General features: G+C 44.5%; 1 protein-coding gene and 1 non-coding gene across 21 annotated transcripts in view; both read right to left on the bottom strand.

The window, feature by feature from the left end:
- The window catches only part of DST (dystonin), a 435,317-nt gene that overhangs the window by 15,304 nt on the left and 403,502 nt on the right, over window positions 1-16,511 (bottom strand). For all 20 annotated transcript variants that reach the window (XM_072944761.1, XM_072944766.1, XM_072944764.1 and 17 more), the window contains 8 exons: window positions 14,604-14,723; window positions 11,789-11,958; window positions 10,092-10,251; window positions 6,506-6,700; window positions 5,843-5,971; window positions 3,107-3,250; window positions 2,051-2,239; window positions 500-629 (listed from right to left, as the gene is read on the bottom strand). In XM_072944761.1, the coding sequence (XP_072800862.1) occupies window positions 500-629; window positions 2,051-2,239; window positions 3,107-3,250; window positions 5,843-5,971; window positions 6,506-6,700; window positions 10,092-10,251; window positions 11,789-11,958; window positions 14,604-14,723 (1,237 nt within the window). The remainder of the gene's footprint in view (window positions 1-499; window positions 630-2,050; window positions 2,240-3,106; window positions 3,251-5,842; window positions 5,972-6,505; window positions 6,701-10,091; window positions 10,252-11,788; window positions 11,959-14,603; window positions 14,724-16,511) is intronic.
- Window positions 4,558-4,629, bottom strand: TRNAA-CGC (transfer RNA alanine (anticodon CGC)). The gene has a single exon. It is a non-coding gene; the product is annotated as a tRNA-Ala (tRNA).

The raw sequence follows: 16,511 nt of genomic DNA, 5'->3' as shown, positions 1-16,511 counted from the left end.
TCTGTTCCACTCCACTTTAAGGTTATTTCTATCACAGAAGCAAAAGGGGACAGTTTAGAGCGGTTGGTGAGTCCCGATCTTATTACCTGTCTAATTCCTTCCGGCTAATCTGAAAGAGACACCTCGAGCAAACCAAGTTACATATAGAGATCTAGATTTATCTTTTTATTTTTAAATAAGTGGCTATCAAAGTTGAGCCCAGGGATTCTTTCAAGAAAACCTCATAGGGAACTCCTGGAGAATCACCGATTGCTCCAAAATTTAAAACACTAACTCAAAAGAAAAGGAAACTAACTTCCTTCCTTAACCATCTTCATTTTATTTTTATTTATTTATTTATTGGTGGGGGGGCGTTAACTCGGTTTATTTGTGTATTTATTTTTGAATGGAAGTACTGGAGATTGAACCCAGGACCTCGTGCGTGCTAAGCACGCGCTCTACCATGGAGCTCTCCCCTCCCCGTTAACCACCTTCATTTTGGAAACTGGCCATTGCTTACTTCCTGCTCGCCCCTTGTCCAGGACGGGGATGTGGGACTGCAAGGCAGAAGGGTCTGCCGCCCGCCTCTTGTAGGTCTTGGTGACTTTATCCACGTCAGGCTGTTTCCTGGTCATTTCCTCCATGAAGGCCTGAAAGGAAAGACACGGGGTCAGTCAGATGCCGCTACACCAGAGGAAAGCATCTCTAGAAATGCACTAAAAACAAAAGGATAAAAGGACTGCACTGTCATTTCTGAATAAAAGAATAAAACAGCATGTTTCATCTAGAGGGGAAAAAACCTAACCACCATCATACAGCCTGTACTCATTTCTGAAGACTGCAGAAGGTGTCAGGTGGCCAGGAGCATTAACAGAGCGATTTGCTCTAGTCTGAAGACCACTCACAGGGTGCAGCAGTGGGCATACCGCCACCTGTCTGTGCACCAGCCAGGACCGAGCTTCCAGGCTCTCCCCGAAGCACCTCGGAGTGAGCATCTGTCTGCAAAGGGGCGAGTCAGCGGGGGTGTCCCTAGGAGTTTCCCGTGGCACAGCTCACCCACGTGTCTGAAATGTTCATCAAGGCGTTGACAGATGGGGACATCCAGCATCCACTTAAATGTGGATGCACCTCCAGTGTTCCTGTCCATACAGATGCTCTGCCCAGGAGCGTCAATGCCATTCAGGTTAATTAACTTATCTTGCCCTGGATCTCACCTCCCGAGGCTTACTATCACAGTTCACTGGGTACCGGTGTGTCTAGAACACATGGCCGAGGCGGTGGCTTAGGTGACAAGTGATGGGGAAAGGAGGAGGGGGACACAAGTGAGAAGTGAAGTAACACATGGCTGGAACGCCCGTTCCCCTGGAGCATGCTGATCACTCTCACGTATCGGGTGACAGAGAACACAGCCCAGACCCTCCGGGGCCGTCACGGGCACCCATAACTTACGCTTCTATTACAACGCGACAGCAGTGCCGACTGCTGTGCCAACCAAGCTGACGCTTAATGGTTCTCCCTGTAAATGCACAGTAAACAAACTAACAAGCAGACAGGTGAGTCAGGGTGACGCCCATCATTTCAGAGTTGAAAACAGGTAGGACACATAAGAGAAGTCTTTTTTTTTTGGAGCAAGACAATGTGTCCCCTTGGACATGGGATGTGATGTATCTGAACTGCTGACGGTCCTCTCGGGAGATGTTAGCAGCAGAGCACAGAAGATGCAAACAAGGGACAGCAAGCGAGGGAGGGCGAGGTCACCGAGAGAGCAGAAATGAAAGGCGTGGAACCGAGGGGGAAGAGGCAGCGAAAAGCAGGAGGTGGGCTGGGAGCCCCTGAGACCCGGGCCCGACTCCACAGGGGCCAGAAGGGAGGAGCGAGGGCCAGTCACACAGGGACAGGAGACACTGTCGAGACCAGGAGACAGACGAGAGGTTGTTCGGGGCGGTGATGGGACCAGAAACGCAGAGGAAGGAGTGGAGGAGCAGGTCTGCGGCCGGGAAGGGAAGATGCGCAGAGCCGTCTTCTGAGAAGACGGGGTCCGGGGAGCTGGGGGCGGACGATGGCTGCCCACCTGGTGCTCGGCGATGAGGGCCTTCACCTCCTCCATCTCCTGCGGGATGGGCTCCTTGTCCTTCTCACTCAGGGTCGTCTCCGCCCACTGCAGCCAGGCCAGCAGGGCTTCCAGCAGCTCCTGTTTGGCGATGAGCCCGGCCAGCGCGCTGGCCAACCTCTGCTGGTGCTGCTTCGCCCAGGCCAGCACCTGGTGGGGAGACAGAAACTTCTCTGCGTGTCTTCCATCTTAACCGATGTAAAGGACACACAATTGAAATGTCAACTGGGGTCGTCCCTGGCTAGACGCACAATTCCAGTCTTTCTATTTTTTTTTCCCCAAATTGAAGTATAGTTGGTTTACAATGTCGTTAATTCCTGGTGTACATACAGCATAGCGATTCAATTAGACAACACGTATGTAAATATTCCTTTTCAGATTCCTTTTCATTACAAGCCATTACAAGGTACTGAATGCAGTTCCCTGTGCTCTACAGTAGGACCTTGTTGTTTAATTCCCATCAGTGGCACCAAGGACCAGCCTGTGGAGGATACAGGAGCCCCCTGTGATGCTAGGAGGTGGGAGGGGGTCACCCTTGGGAGCTTAGAGATGCCCTTTGCCTTCTAATTTAAGTTCAGATAACACATCCCCTGAAGGATCAAGGATGGTCACTCCATGTAGCAAGGAATGGAAATAAAAATAGCTAAGATCTGAGATACAGGATGAATTCACCTATATGTGCAATTCATTCCATGAGCCTATGCTGCTCTGAGAAACCTACTCAACGGACACGACAGGGAAGTGGGACAGACATTTTGAAAGGGAGCCAAATGCTGGCCTTTTCTTGTTTCAGGGACATAGCTGCAAAACGCCTTTAACTTTTTAAAGCAAAGGGGATTGCAGAGACAGGGGATGCAAACTGGAACAGTCTCGTGAGGAACATTTCCCTCTCCAGGGGCCTCCTGTTACTCCAAGGCCATAAATGCATCGTTAACTGCTCAAGATTCCATGCCCCTCCACCGTGCCCATGACTCTCAAAGCCAGCGCCGCTGGAAAGAGGCCCCAGGACACACTGACCTCCTCGAACCTGGCCCGGATGATGGTCATCCAGTGCTTGATGGTGGTGATGGAGTCCGGGTGGCAGAGGGCCAGGAGAGCGTCCCCCATGCTGGTGGCTTTATTGAGGGCAGCTCGCTTCTCCTCCAGCCTCTTCATGAATTCCTAGAGCAGAAACAAAGGCATGACTCAGCTGTGGGCACGGGCTGCAAACCGAAAGCCGGTGACATCCAACTGGACTGCCAGAGTTCAACCAACACACAAGAGCTTCGATCGGTTTATTCCCAGCTGGAAAGCATCCTCTAAGTGAGGAATTCAGGGAGGAAAAGGGACAAAAATTGCATAAAGTGCCTTCTCACAGGATTTCAAAACACAAAGTGTGGGATAATCTCTCTGTCACGTACCTCCTAGTCTGGCTTTTTGCACAGATGAAACGATTTGTTTACACACACAGCTGCTAGGTGCTCTAGTCCTCAAGATCCCAAGACTGTGTCTTATTCAATTTTGCATAATAAATGCTTTTTAACCGTCTCCTTCTGCATCTTTGCTGTTGCAGGGTCCAGGTTCAGTGCCTCCGCTTACATGACCTACTTTAAAAAATCTTTCCATTCTTCCCAATAGAGGCCCCCGTTAAGTGAAAGGAAAAAAAAACAACTAACAGGGAGATTGGAAACCAGAGGTTGATACCAGCTGTGCTTCGCCAAAGGCCAGCTGACCCCATCGTGCACTGATCACTCCCACACCAGGAGCCTGCATCCCTGCCGGAGCTCTAGGGACTGGGTACCAACTTCCCCCTGCATCCCGGCCTCTTCCAGGATGAGTGCCGCCTCCGTGGTTTGTGCTCGCGTGGGAAAGCGCGCCATTGCTGCAAACTGGATTATTCTGAGACATCTCTAGTCTTGTGACTAAGAAATTAAATATTCTGTTTTCCTTCTACTGGTGAATATGTGAAGGGAGGCAGAGGACATGAAGAAGCACACATGATACTACTGCAAAATGTGATGATTACAAAGAAGCCCTTCCTATAACTGCAGGTAATTTCTACACTATTTAAAAACATTTAGAGATAAGTGGTTGTTAAAACTCCTACCCCCGCTCTGGATACCTGCCCCCTGCTATTTCTGGGGGGTTCCTGGCCCTGCTGGGAGGGTGCTGATACCACAGGTGGGCTCCGTTCTGTAGGGCACACGTGCAACCCTGGGCTTCGAGGGGCCCTTGGAGACCCAAACCCAAATACATTCATGGAACTCAGTGCTGGTGATGGTCAGCCTATGGTAACATAATACAAACCAGATTTTCAAAATACTGAACTGAGTCAAACATTTACATAAATTTGATGCAATTCTCCTACTCTTACAGTCTACCTTCAACTTTTTAAAACCTGTTTCCTCTTAAGTTACTTACTTATTTATTTTCCATTAAAACTAGTGGTCATCTATCATTCATTTTTAGAATCTCTCTTTTTTTTAAATTGGCAGCACTGCGGATTGAACCCAGGACCTCATGCATGCGAGGCATGTGCCCTACCACTGGGCTCTACCCCCACCGCCTAGCTTCAGCTTTAAAAGGAGTACGGATCATTTGGCCCCTCCAGATAACGTTATACAAACTTGCATCCCTTTTATTAATACTCCATTTTATGAATGCTCCATTGCTACAAGTTAGGTAACCCATCGTGGAGAGAGCATGGTGACTTAAAATAAGAAGTCTTGGCAGACGATGTCATCCGTGCCACCCTGGAATTAATGATGCACGTCCAACTTGACCCTGAAAGACGAGGTTATTCAGTGGTGTTAAACAGATCCTTTCAAGCTAGCAGGAAAAGCTGACATCAATACTACACTGAGGATTAGCATTGCAAATTCCTGACTTTGACTCTTTGACTCCCGACTCTTTCCTCTGACTCTTCAAAGGTTTAAAAAAAAATCTGTTAAGAGCTATCTGAGAGGAGGAATACAGCTCAAGTGGTAGAGAGCATGCTTAGCATGCACAAGGTCACAAGGTCCTGGATTCAATTCCCAGCACCTCCTCTAAATAAATAAACCTAATTACCACCCCCCCACCAAAAAAAAAAAAACTGAAAAGAGCTATCTGGACCACTCTCTTTAGGGTTTTGCTAGTTCTGTCTCGTCAGGAAAAATCTTGACCTGAAAACTCAGTGGCCAGATTTTCACTTGGTTAATTGTATCAACTTACATAACGCAACCCCCCCCTTTTTTTTTTACATAACCCATTTTTAATTTATACTTTATACTATGGGTTACATCTCAAAAGAATTTAAAGTGGCTCGACTGAAAACACAATTGAAAGAGGCTTAGAAATAAAATTTGAAGACCAGTTATCAAACTACTTGCTTGTCTTGCTTACAAAGGTAACAATGATTAATTTACAATTTTAATGGTATAATTTTTATAAATGACACACTGCTTTGAAATGCACATACAAGTGCAACAAAATTGACCAGTTTTGGTCAGGAGCCAAATAACCCCCTAGAAAAATCCTAGAGATAGGAAACAGTGACTAATTTTAGAATAACTACCTTCTATAAAGAAAACATAAAAAGACAGCTATACATACTTGTGCACAGGGGCACTGGGACACATCTACGTAAGCAAAGAAGTCCTCAAATGTACAAGATCTTCCACTACTTCTCAGGAAGGAAAATGTCCACTCAGTTGATGTTTGCAATCACAAGCCCACTTTCTCTACTCTGTTTGGATTTCCCAGTTAGTTCTCCCGAGCACTTATGTGACTCACTTTATGCTGATCGATGAGCGTGCGCAGAGCATCCTCATCATCGGGGAGCGCGCCGTGGAAACGAAGGGTCTGCTCTGCTTCCGCCAGCCACTCCAGCAGGGCGTGTACCACTGAGTGAAATTCCTCTGCCTAACGGTTCACACACACCCGCCAAAAGAGATTCCCGAATATGGTTGTTAGTACGGTAGATTCTTCCTCTCAATGAAAAAAAAAAAGGTCTGAAATCCAAATTGGTTAATTATATGCGTCGTTCCCATTAAAGAGACAAGAGATACATGGTGCTGCATTTTACAAATGTCAGAAGACATCCAATATGTCAAAAAGAAAGAAAGCCTACATAGTTACAATGAAGAATAATTCAGCATTTTAAGAATCTGATTTTAGGTGAATGGCTGTGCATCATATATTCAAGCTGAAAAAAAATACTCAAACAGCACTTTCATGAGAAGATTAGAAAACTTCCCTCAGTGAGTTATTTAAATTCATCGTCAGGGAGGCGGGGGAGGCAGCCAGGCAATGATGCTCTAAGAACTTCCTCCTCCATGACCCATGCTGGTTGAGACGGAGGTGGGGGGAGCCCCGTGGTCCTTCAGGAGAGTGGCTCCTGTTGGGATGCAGGCCCCTCCTGAGCACCACCCAGCGGCCGGAACCCCAGGACTTCACCTGGCGCAGAGCTGCTTCTAGCCGAGTCTGCTTGGATACGGAGAGAGCACACACACTCTCCCAGCGCGTGCTCAGCTCCTGCATCTGGACCCGGACCCAGGAGGAGTCGTCCCGGCTGCCCTCCATGAGCTCCCGAGCCGAGCGCTTCAGCGCCTGCACGCTGCTCGTCCGCTTCCCCAGCTCCTTCTGGAAGGCCTAGGAAGACGGTGTTTTACAAAATTAATCTGAAATCAGCCTGAAGAGCAAAACATACCCTTTGAAATACACCTGTGCACATCACATTGCGTACCACTAAGATCTACAGTTGAATGACCCGTTTTCCACAGAACCGTCAGAAAATGAGACAAAGCATGCTTACTCCTGTTAAGAGCACCATCAAGACCAGTCTCGCATCAATCTGCTCGATCTTGTAGCAGTCTCCCGAATGAACTATGTTATGTTTCAGAATGACACGCTGGATTTAAATAATGGTGGTCACCTTTCTTTTGTTTGTTGTGTCTTTTGGTTTAATTTTTAAAAATTTTAAAAACTTAAGTATAATTGATTTAGTGTTGTGTTATTTTCAGGGGTACAGCAGAGTGATTCAGTTATACACACACACATATATATATTCCTTTTCATAGTCTTTTTCATTATAGGCTATTACAAGATATTGAATATAGCTCCCTGTGCTGTACAGTAGGACCTTGCTGTTTATCTATTATTGTATATAGTAGTGTGCATCTGCAAACCCTGAACTCCCAATTTATTCCTCCCTTCCCTTCCCCCCTGGTAATCATAAGTTTGTTTTCTATGTCTGTGAGTCTATTTCTGGTTTGCAGATGAGTTCGTGTCATTTTTTTAGATGCCACATATAAGTGATTTCATATGGTATTTTTCTTTCTCTGTTTGACTTACTTCACTTAGAATGAGCATCTCCAGGTCCACCCATATTGCAGCAAATGGTATCATTTTATTCTTTTTTATGGCTGAGTAGTATTCCTTTTATAAATATACCACAACTTCTTTATCCAGTCATCTGCTAATGGACACTTAGTTTTCTTCCACATCTTGGCTATTGTAAATAGTGCTGCTATGAACATTGGGGTGCATGTATCTTTTCAAATTAGACTTCCCTCTGGATATAAGCCCAGGAGTGGGACTGCTGGATCATATGGTAACTCTATTTTTAGTGTTTTAAGTAATCGCCATACTGTTTTCCCTAATGGCTGCATGGTCGCCCTTCTTTATTTCAGTTCCACACAAAGCTGCATCATTCTTTCTATGATTCTTTATTATGGTGTCTCAATTCTTCCTGAATCACTAGTGTGCCTGCCCTGGGTGTGTGGGCCACCGTGCTGCTTTCTAGCTGTAAACACACCTAAGAGACTGACCAATAACTACGCAGCCCTTAGAGACCCCGGCACCAGGAAAAGAGCAACATTTTCTTCTATAACATGCCTTCATCTTGTCTTTCACAGCACCTTGAGCACTAACCCACGATGTCAAATGTTAGAAGCTTGAATCCTTGTCTGTCACCTCGGAAGGAAAAGCTTTTTATTCTTCTCTCCCACTCAATTTTGATGAGCTTTGGTGTGCCAGGAGTTTAAAAATAGCTTCTTCTGGCCATTTCTGACCCAAGAGTCTATCTAGGCAACCAGATCTTTCACATAACCCAACTTTATAGATAAAATAAAATTAACATATTTTTCTAAGAAATCATCATAAATGAATATGACCAGGCACATTTCGTAGTTCTGGTTATATCTGGGGGTTTCTATTGTGATACTCGGATCATTCACAAAAGTAAGCCTGTCAAAAATAATGAAGTATAAAAAAATAATAATCCAAGAACGGTGTGAGGAATTCTTTGCTGATTTCATTCTGATAGTATTAGGTGTGCCTGCAGACAGATACACAGATACACACACACACACGGACAGAAAGTACAGTGTCTAACTGCTCCATCTGCGACAGGACTAGCCCACCGTTCTGAGCAGACCTGCCAATGTGCTCTGCATACTCTAACTTCTTACTGGGCCATCCAATTGTATTACTAATGCCGAATGATTAATCCGTTTCTGTTGACCTCTCAAGACAAAAAAAAGAAAAACCTGGCACAAGTGCCTAGGGGAGTAAATATTTAGACAGTGAGCTTATAAAAACAGCATTTATGTAAAAAGTAACATTACATTTTCATTACTTATTGAATGAATGCCAGTGGGGGACTAAGTCTGTATTAATCATGCATAAAACATTTGTTCCAATATAGACAAAGCCACATAACTGAAAGTTTTTAAAATTTTTCTAGGCCTGATCAATGCTCTTCATTTATTATTTTTATTTTCTGTTAACGTTCCGACGTCACAAACTGTCTTCTCCTATGGACATGAGATAATGGACCCAGAAAAGGGGAGATAAATGTACAAAAAGACCAACTATTTTAAAAAGAACAGGTAAGATCGAAATAACAGACCCAAGGAAGTATAAAGAGACATCGTAAAACAGATTCTGTGAACTCAGAAATTATAGGGAAGCCATACATGAATTCATGCATTCAGTGCTATCAAGTGTCTGCACAGAAAGCCAACTCTGAAACCCCCTTTCCAGTCAGTACCAGGCCTCAGTTTTCAAGGTTCTTTAAATTGAAACACAGTGTTTGATCATAATTTAGGACCCTACACTCAGCATCAGTGGGACGTCTCAGTATCGCCTTTGATTTGCACACGAGTAGAACACACGTAGCAGGAGATGGCAGGGAAACCAGTTTTCTCGAGGTAATTAATAATCCAATAATGGCACGAACTGCTATCTCATACACGGCTACAGTTCAAGGGGCAAGGTTAACACTGGTTTTGGAAAAAATGAAGCAGCTAATCATGGCCCCCGTGGAGCATGTCACAAATCGGATGTTTAAGTGATGACCTGGTTCCAGGTCATGGGATGAATGATTTTAAATTATATTAATAATTATTTATATGAATAACAAGCGATAATAAAAATTATTTAAATGAATAAAAGATAGTAAAAATTATCTAAACGAGTAAGAAAAGGTAGTAAAACAGACAATGAAATCACTTTCCCAGCTCGGGAAAGGTGTTAGCCAGGGAAATTTAAAACCAAAGCATTTCAGTGATACCAAAGTGATCTCCCTGCCTCACTTTTATTTTTAAATTTTTTATATGTTGAAATTTTAATAACAGAGCGAACATGTTTTTTAACTGAAGTATAATCAGTTACAAGGTGTCAATTTCTGGTGTACAGCACAGTGTCCCAGTCATGCATATACATACATATATTCATTTTCGTATTCTTTTTCATTAAAGGTTATTACAAGATATTGAACAGATATTTACAGTTCCCTGTGCTATACAGAAGAAATTTGTTTTTTATCTTTTTTTAATATAAAGTGGTTAACATTCCTTCCTCACTTTTAAAGCTGGCTCCCAGGTTCTGCTCAAACATACACATATTTCCATATTAAAGACTGTTACATAGTATGGCTTATAGTCTCCACATTTTATAAGGCTAAATTAAGTGGTTACAGCCCCCCTACCCAGTTCAGAACAATCAAACGAGATAAAATTAAATGTCTGGATAACAATACCTTGTGATTGTCGATGAGGTTCATGACTAAGTCGATGTCCCCGTGGACAGGCTGGTCCTCGGCCAGCTGGGGTTCAACCCTGTACAGCCAGTCAATGAGGGCCTGCAGGGCGTCTGTGAATTGTCCAGAAAATAAGAGGGCCTCCTCCAGTTTGTTTTGTCTAGGGGGAAAAAAAAGAGGAAAAAGAAATCAATGTGAGCAATAAAAATGCCACCCTGTACATCAGAACACTTGAAATTCGTCTATGAAGGCTGAGCAGACCTCAAGCAGAAAAGCAGTATTTTCACTGCTGTTTCTCTGCTTTCCTTGGAAAACAACAAAACTTTCCTCAAGTTCCCTTTTCTCTTCCTTAAATACCCAGCATCTGCTCCAGGACAATTCCCTCATCATCACCTCTGGAAATCACGGGCCTTTCGGTTTCTTCATAAAAATTTGCCTGTTCAATTGAAAAATCTATAATTTATGTTTTAAATTATTATAAGGGTGTATATATAGTCCCACAGATTTTCACACATGTATGTATTCGTGTGACATCATCAAGATCGGGATACAGAACAGTCTGTCGCCCCCTGACGCCCCTCAGGCTGGCTCTGATGGTCACAGTCCGCTCCCACCTCTAACACCTGCCACTCGGGGACTTGTTCCTCATCACTGTGATTTTCAGTCTTTCCAAGACTGTCATACAAATTCTCATGAAATCACTTACGGGACATGGTAAAAAAGTACTGGAGAAGATTTTAAAGATTTTAAAAAATGAACACTATTAAAAAAAACAAACAAAAACTGCTTATAAAGCTCCCAAAACAGAGTCTCATATTCTGCTTAATCTTGATACTGATCAAAGTAATCAGAGTAAGGGTCAAGGACAAGTTTGAAAACATTTAAGACAGTTGAACTTTTCTACTACTATTTTACGTTCTTAGTTGCTTAAAAAATTTTTTTTAAAGCTTCAGCTCTTCATAGTTGAAGTGTACTGAGGACAAGGGAGACTGGGGAAAGGTGGGAGGGGTCAGACTGGTGGGACCCTGGCGTATCCCAGTCCACACCCAAGAGTAGGTCCCTAAAGGGTACAGAGCAGGGGCGGGGGTTGGGTGGGGTGGACAACAAGATTCCAGGTATATTTTAAGACGACGGGCCTGGTGGTGATGTGGAAACAGGACTGAGGAGGGCGACAGCAGACCAGGACCCTGGTACCAGTCCAAAGGCAGGCGCTGGACTCGGGTCAGGGATGTCGGAGGCTGGGAGGAGGATGTCCTCTTCGAGTGAGCCAAGCACTTAAAAATGGATTAACAGACACACACTACTGTATATAAAATAGACAAACAACAAGAACCTACTGTAGAGCACGGGGACCTGTATTCAATTTCTTGTAATAACCTACAATGAAAAAGATCTGAAAAGAATATATATATATGTATGCGCATGTGTATGTATCACTGAATCACTCTGCTGCACACCTGAAACTAACACTGTAAATCAACAACACGTTGATAAGAAATAATAACGAACAGCAAAGACTTCTCGGTGTGGCCACCATGTGCATGGGGCATCGAGGATGAGCGGAAGTCCTCCAGCAAAGAAAGGAGAGAGTCTTCAAGGCCCCCACGCCTCCCCGCAAAGCACGGTGACCGTGGTGCTTGACGGGGTCTAGCAACGTGGGCGAGCGAGCAGCCCGCCGGCAGCGATGAGCGCCTCACCTTTCCACCGACTTCCCGCAGACCGTGTCCCACTTGTCCCTGAGCTCACTCAGCATGTCGTCCAGCTTCAGGTTGTCGTCGGCTAGGGAGGTCTTCTCCTTCAGAGAACGCCCGGTCCTGTTGGTGGTGTCGTAGACGGAGTGCTTGGCTCCCAGGGCTTTCTGGAACTCCTGCACATTCAACAAGAGGACAGCGTGCATTGCTACTCGGGACCGACACACAGAGAGCTCAGGGTCAGCGAAGGAGGCGTCCCTGGACACAGAAACGGAGTCCAAAGACGGGGGACATCGGCAGTAATCAAGTCGGGTGGTGCAGTGAGTCCTCTCCCCGGAAACACACCCGGGGAGAGAGGAGCCCCTGAACCTTCCATTGGAAGGATTAACTTTTTCCCGAAGCCCAGTGTCTGTAAGAACACCTCCTATTATTAAAAAAAAGAAAGAGAGAATTTCAAAGCAAAACGTATGCTGAAACTCTTGCAGATATAAACCGCAAACAGTATAAATAGTTAGATAAAATGGAAAATCATTGAAAAACCCAAGAGTTTGGAGAGGAAGCTGAAGCTAATTAATACTCTGAGTCAGGACGGGTCCAGTGTGGCCACAGGATGACCCAATAGTGTATAAATTTACTACACTTATTTTGTATTATCAAACAGATTTGTTGCCACACAATTTGGATTTTCACAAAGATGCTACATGTACTTTATCTGTGAGCCAGGATGGGAGGCAAAGAAAAGCCACATCTCTGGGCTCCTGTGTTTGGACCCGCTCATTCCACGCCCGCCTTGGGAAGGCCACGCCCCTCCTCCCCACACCCACCATGTCCTACCCGGGTCTCCCAAAGTCTCCAGACGACTTGCCACCATCCGACGGCTGCCTGGCTAATATGATATCTATACTCCGCAGTTTCTCCCAGGTTAGGGCACCTTTCACGTGTGGGAGGGGTGAATTACAACCTTTCTGTATAACTCAGTTATATGCTTTTATAAAGCAGGGGTATTAGCTTTGCTGTAGGACCCTTATAACCATCTTATGTTTTGTGGGTCTTTGTAAGGATTTAATAGAAAAAATAAGACAACTGCCATTAAATATATAACCTCAGTGATGAGATGAAAAGAGGCCAACTTAATGGGCAGCTTAAAAACTCATAAAATGACAAGGAAACACTCATACAGTGACTTTCAATCCTGGTATCACGTCAGAATCACCCCAGGCAGTAAAATGCTATGCAAATGTGTAATTTTCCATAATAACCTCGAGGTTACAATCACCTACTACATTTTATTTCCTTAAAAAAAGCTACACACTTAATAATGCATCTTAATAATACTACACAATTTATTTTTCTTGTAGTAGGAGGCAATTATATCTGGGAATTTGGGGGCAATAAACACCATTACAGTATCTCACTATTTCTGTAGTTTGTTTTCTGTAATGATTATTTTTTCACATTACCCTAAACAGAACACTAGCTTTAGAATCACAGTTTTGACCGAGATTTTATTCAGAGTAAATGTTATAGCTGAATACAGGATGGATGAAAACTTTTTCAAGACAAAAAAAGCACCCAAAGGATGAACTGAAAAGACCTCTTTTAAAAACCTGGCTTAATGGACCTTTTATCTTTATCTCAGAGAAATGGTGACTGGCAACAGGTCACACTAGGAAAAAAGATTTCATCAAATAGAGTTCCTCACACGTTTTTATTTCCAGGATTCTCTAACTGAAATAGGCAATAAGCTTCCCTAAGACCACATGACACATCATCTAAGTTCAAGTTCAAATAAGGTGCTCTATTTTGAGAAGGGGGCGGTGCTGATCTCAGCCCTCTGCTCTTGGCGCTGGACGCGGCAGCTCCCGGGCCGAGGAGCCAGCAGACAGGCCACTTGTCAGCCCTCATCCACCCGAGAAAGGCCCTCCCCGTGTCCCCCCTTCCACCTAGGATCACGACCCCCGAGGTCAGTCCTGCCCACCGGCGGAAGCAACCAACCTGTGTGAAGACTGACAGCTAGAATTTTCTGACGGTGATAAACTCACATCACCCAATTTTCCCCCCGCCTTTTAAACATCATCATGTTTCAAGCAGTGATTTCTATGCAGGTGCCAAAAATCGTAAAACGGTCTACAGGAACCCCACATCCTTACCTACTGAGCACTTCACAAATAGAAAGAAAGACAGAAAGACCAAATTCAAAAGAGTTGGGAGAATGGGGGGGATGCTCTTTGAAAGGCAGGTGGTAGGAATTATATAAGGTAGAAAATACGGAAAACAATGTTTCTCTACCTTCTTGTCTACACGGGGAAGGCAGCGTCTTTGAGGGCAGGGATGGAATTTCATACACATACACGATGCCACTAATTTAGGAAGGGGCAAACCAACTTCCCCCACAGAACCGATGAAAGGAATCTCAATAGCAAAATATATACGACTTTTAGTGCAGAATTCTCTTTTGCGTGGCATTTCGTCTGTGAAAGAAATTATAAGACAAGACAGCGGTAAAGAACTGAAACGCCACCGTCTGGCCTCTGCAAATCCTTTGTGCATCTTAGATCGCAGAAGACTTCCGGTTTTAATTTTGTATGTTTCCTTTTAACCATTAACCCAGGAATCAGAATGGAATGATCACCGGAGAGTAAAGATGCCTCTGCCACTTGACCACAGGGCAGGGTAACTGGTTTTAAGTGTCGTATAGGTCCACGCTGGACAGCCTTTCTTCTCTAGCGACGAATGAACACACAATCAGGTCAGAATGTTAATTAGAAGTGACCTTGAGACCCACAATGACACAACGTCCTTTTCTTAATTGCAGACCCACCTTATGCTGTGCGAGTTGGGTTTTGATTTTGTCCGGGTCGTTGGCGATTTCCAGTTCAGAATCCAAAGACTTTTCCGACTCCTCCAGCCACTCCATCAGCTTACTCCACGCTTCGTGGAACTGTAAGAGAAATTCCCATCTTTGTCCAGAAGATGTGCAGGTACCCCCTGAAATGGCGTTCGAAATCTAGTACTTTTTTAAAACAGAAACCATATTAATAGAATTCTTAAAAATGATGAATTCAAAATTTTCCCCCAAGAAAAAGAAGGAGTATTTTCATCAGCAGATCACAACATGTCATGTTCACGCGTGGCCCCTGTGGTCATGCCCACCATGGTCATTTTGTTGTTAACTCATTCAAAAATAGAAATGAACGTAAAAGACATTTAGGGAGCATCAGGCAGAATGACCTGCCCTTTCTTTTGCTTAATAAATAATAAAAACACTCCAAGAATTTTTTTTACTCCACTATTGTCTCCTGACAGATGTGGGTTTTACCTCAACAGTGTTTAATGCCTATGTTAAAAAAGAGTTATGGAAAAAGAAGGGGTAAGGATAAAGTTGTAAATTCATTTTAACAGAAAGAGGCCATCACATCCCTATTTAATGCAAAGCTCATTCAACCTCTTCCCTGCTGCCATCAAATCTTCAAATTAACGTCTGTGCCTTTAACACCATCAGTTTTATATGTTAAGAGCACCCACAATACTTGAGTTCTCACAAAACAGAATTATTCTCTTTTGCATCTATGACCCTGAAATATTCCGGTGCCATACAGATTTGATTTCAGCCGTGGTCGTTTCTCTATTAATCATAAATAGTACGGACTATTCTGGGACACCAAATTGGTTCTAAATTACTTCTTAAAGGGAATGGAAGTGAACAGATACACAACACAAACTTGAGTCATCCAACTGAAGTCTGTTTTATATCAAAGAACATTATTAATGAAATAAGAAGAAAGGCATTTAACAGTCAGCACAGTGGGAGCACAGGAGCACAGGGCTGGAAAGGTCCACGGGAGACCACGTCCCTACAGACTGGCGTCCCCCACGCATCCCCCCCACAACTCTGGTCCGCTCACACGTGACAGCAGGGAGGCCAGAGCAGGCACATAAACTGCCCGAGTCAGAGAACTACGGCCAACGTCTGAGCCAAACGCTGAGATACCAGCATACACAAAGGAAGAAAAGAAACAGCTAGTCATGGTGCCAGGTCGTCCTAGGACACTTAAAAAACCATCAGAGACCGATTCTACTCCAGAGACTCACTGACAACACTGAACACACCATGCCTCCCCCTCAAAGAGGGACATGGGACATGGGACATGTAACCCCATCACAGTGCGAGTGGTCATTTCTCAAGCCCTTAAACTTCTCACGCTGATAGCTTCCAACACTGAAACGCTGGACTCCCACGCCACCCTCCGCGTGGCCCACAGGAGCCTCACTCCCCAGACAATGGAGTCCAACACCAGTGACACACAAATGCAGCTGATCGGCGCAGGAAGAGTCATTATAAAATTCAGCCTCGAAATTATTACACAAAGCTCCTAATGAAAAAAAATCAAAGCTATATGCCAAGCAAGGTGGGTGCACACCCCTCCTCCCTGGAGTACAGAGATGCGAAATTTTACTTTTCCGTGTTTAGAGCAGGCCAGATACAGGAAGGAAGAAAAGCTCCTTATGCGATTCCCTAGGTTAAGGGAAAACAAAGCAGCCCCCAGAGATTCAAACAATTAATTTAAAGGTGGGATGGAGCCGTATCCAAATCATAGAGAAGACATGAAGGTTTGCCCTCGAGTGTGCACATTTGAAGAGGGAAAGAGAACCACCCACTCAGACACAGCAGGCACCTCCTCCAGAAAGCTGTCGGGGGGGGGCGGGTGTGAACGTGAGAAAGGCTGGT

This window comes from Vicugna pacos, chromosome 20 (assembly GCF_048564905.1).
Source record: "Vicugna pacos chromosome 20, VicPac4, whole genome shotgun sequence".
NCBI lineage: Eukaryota > Metazoa > Chordata > Mammalia > Artiodactyla > Camelidae > Vicugna > Vicugna pacos.
This window is presented reverse-complemented; position numbering and strand designations above follow the sequence as displayed.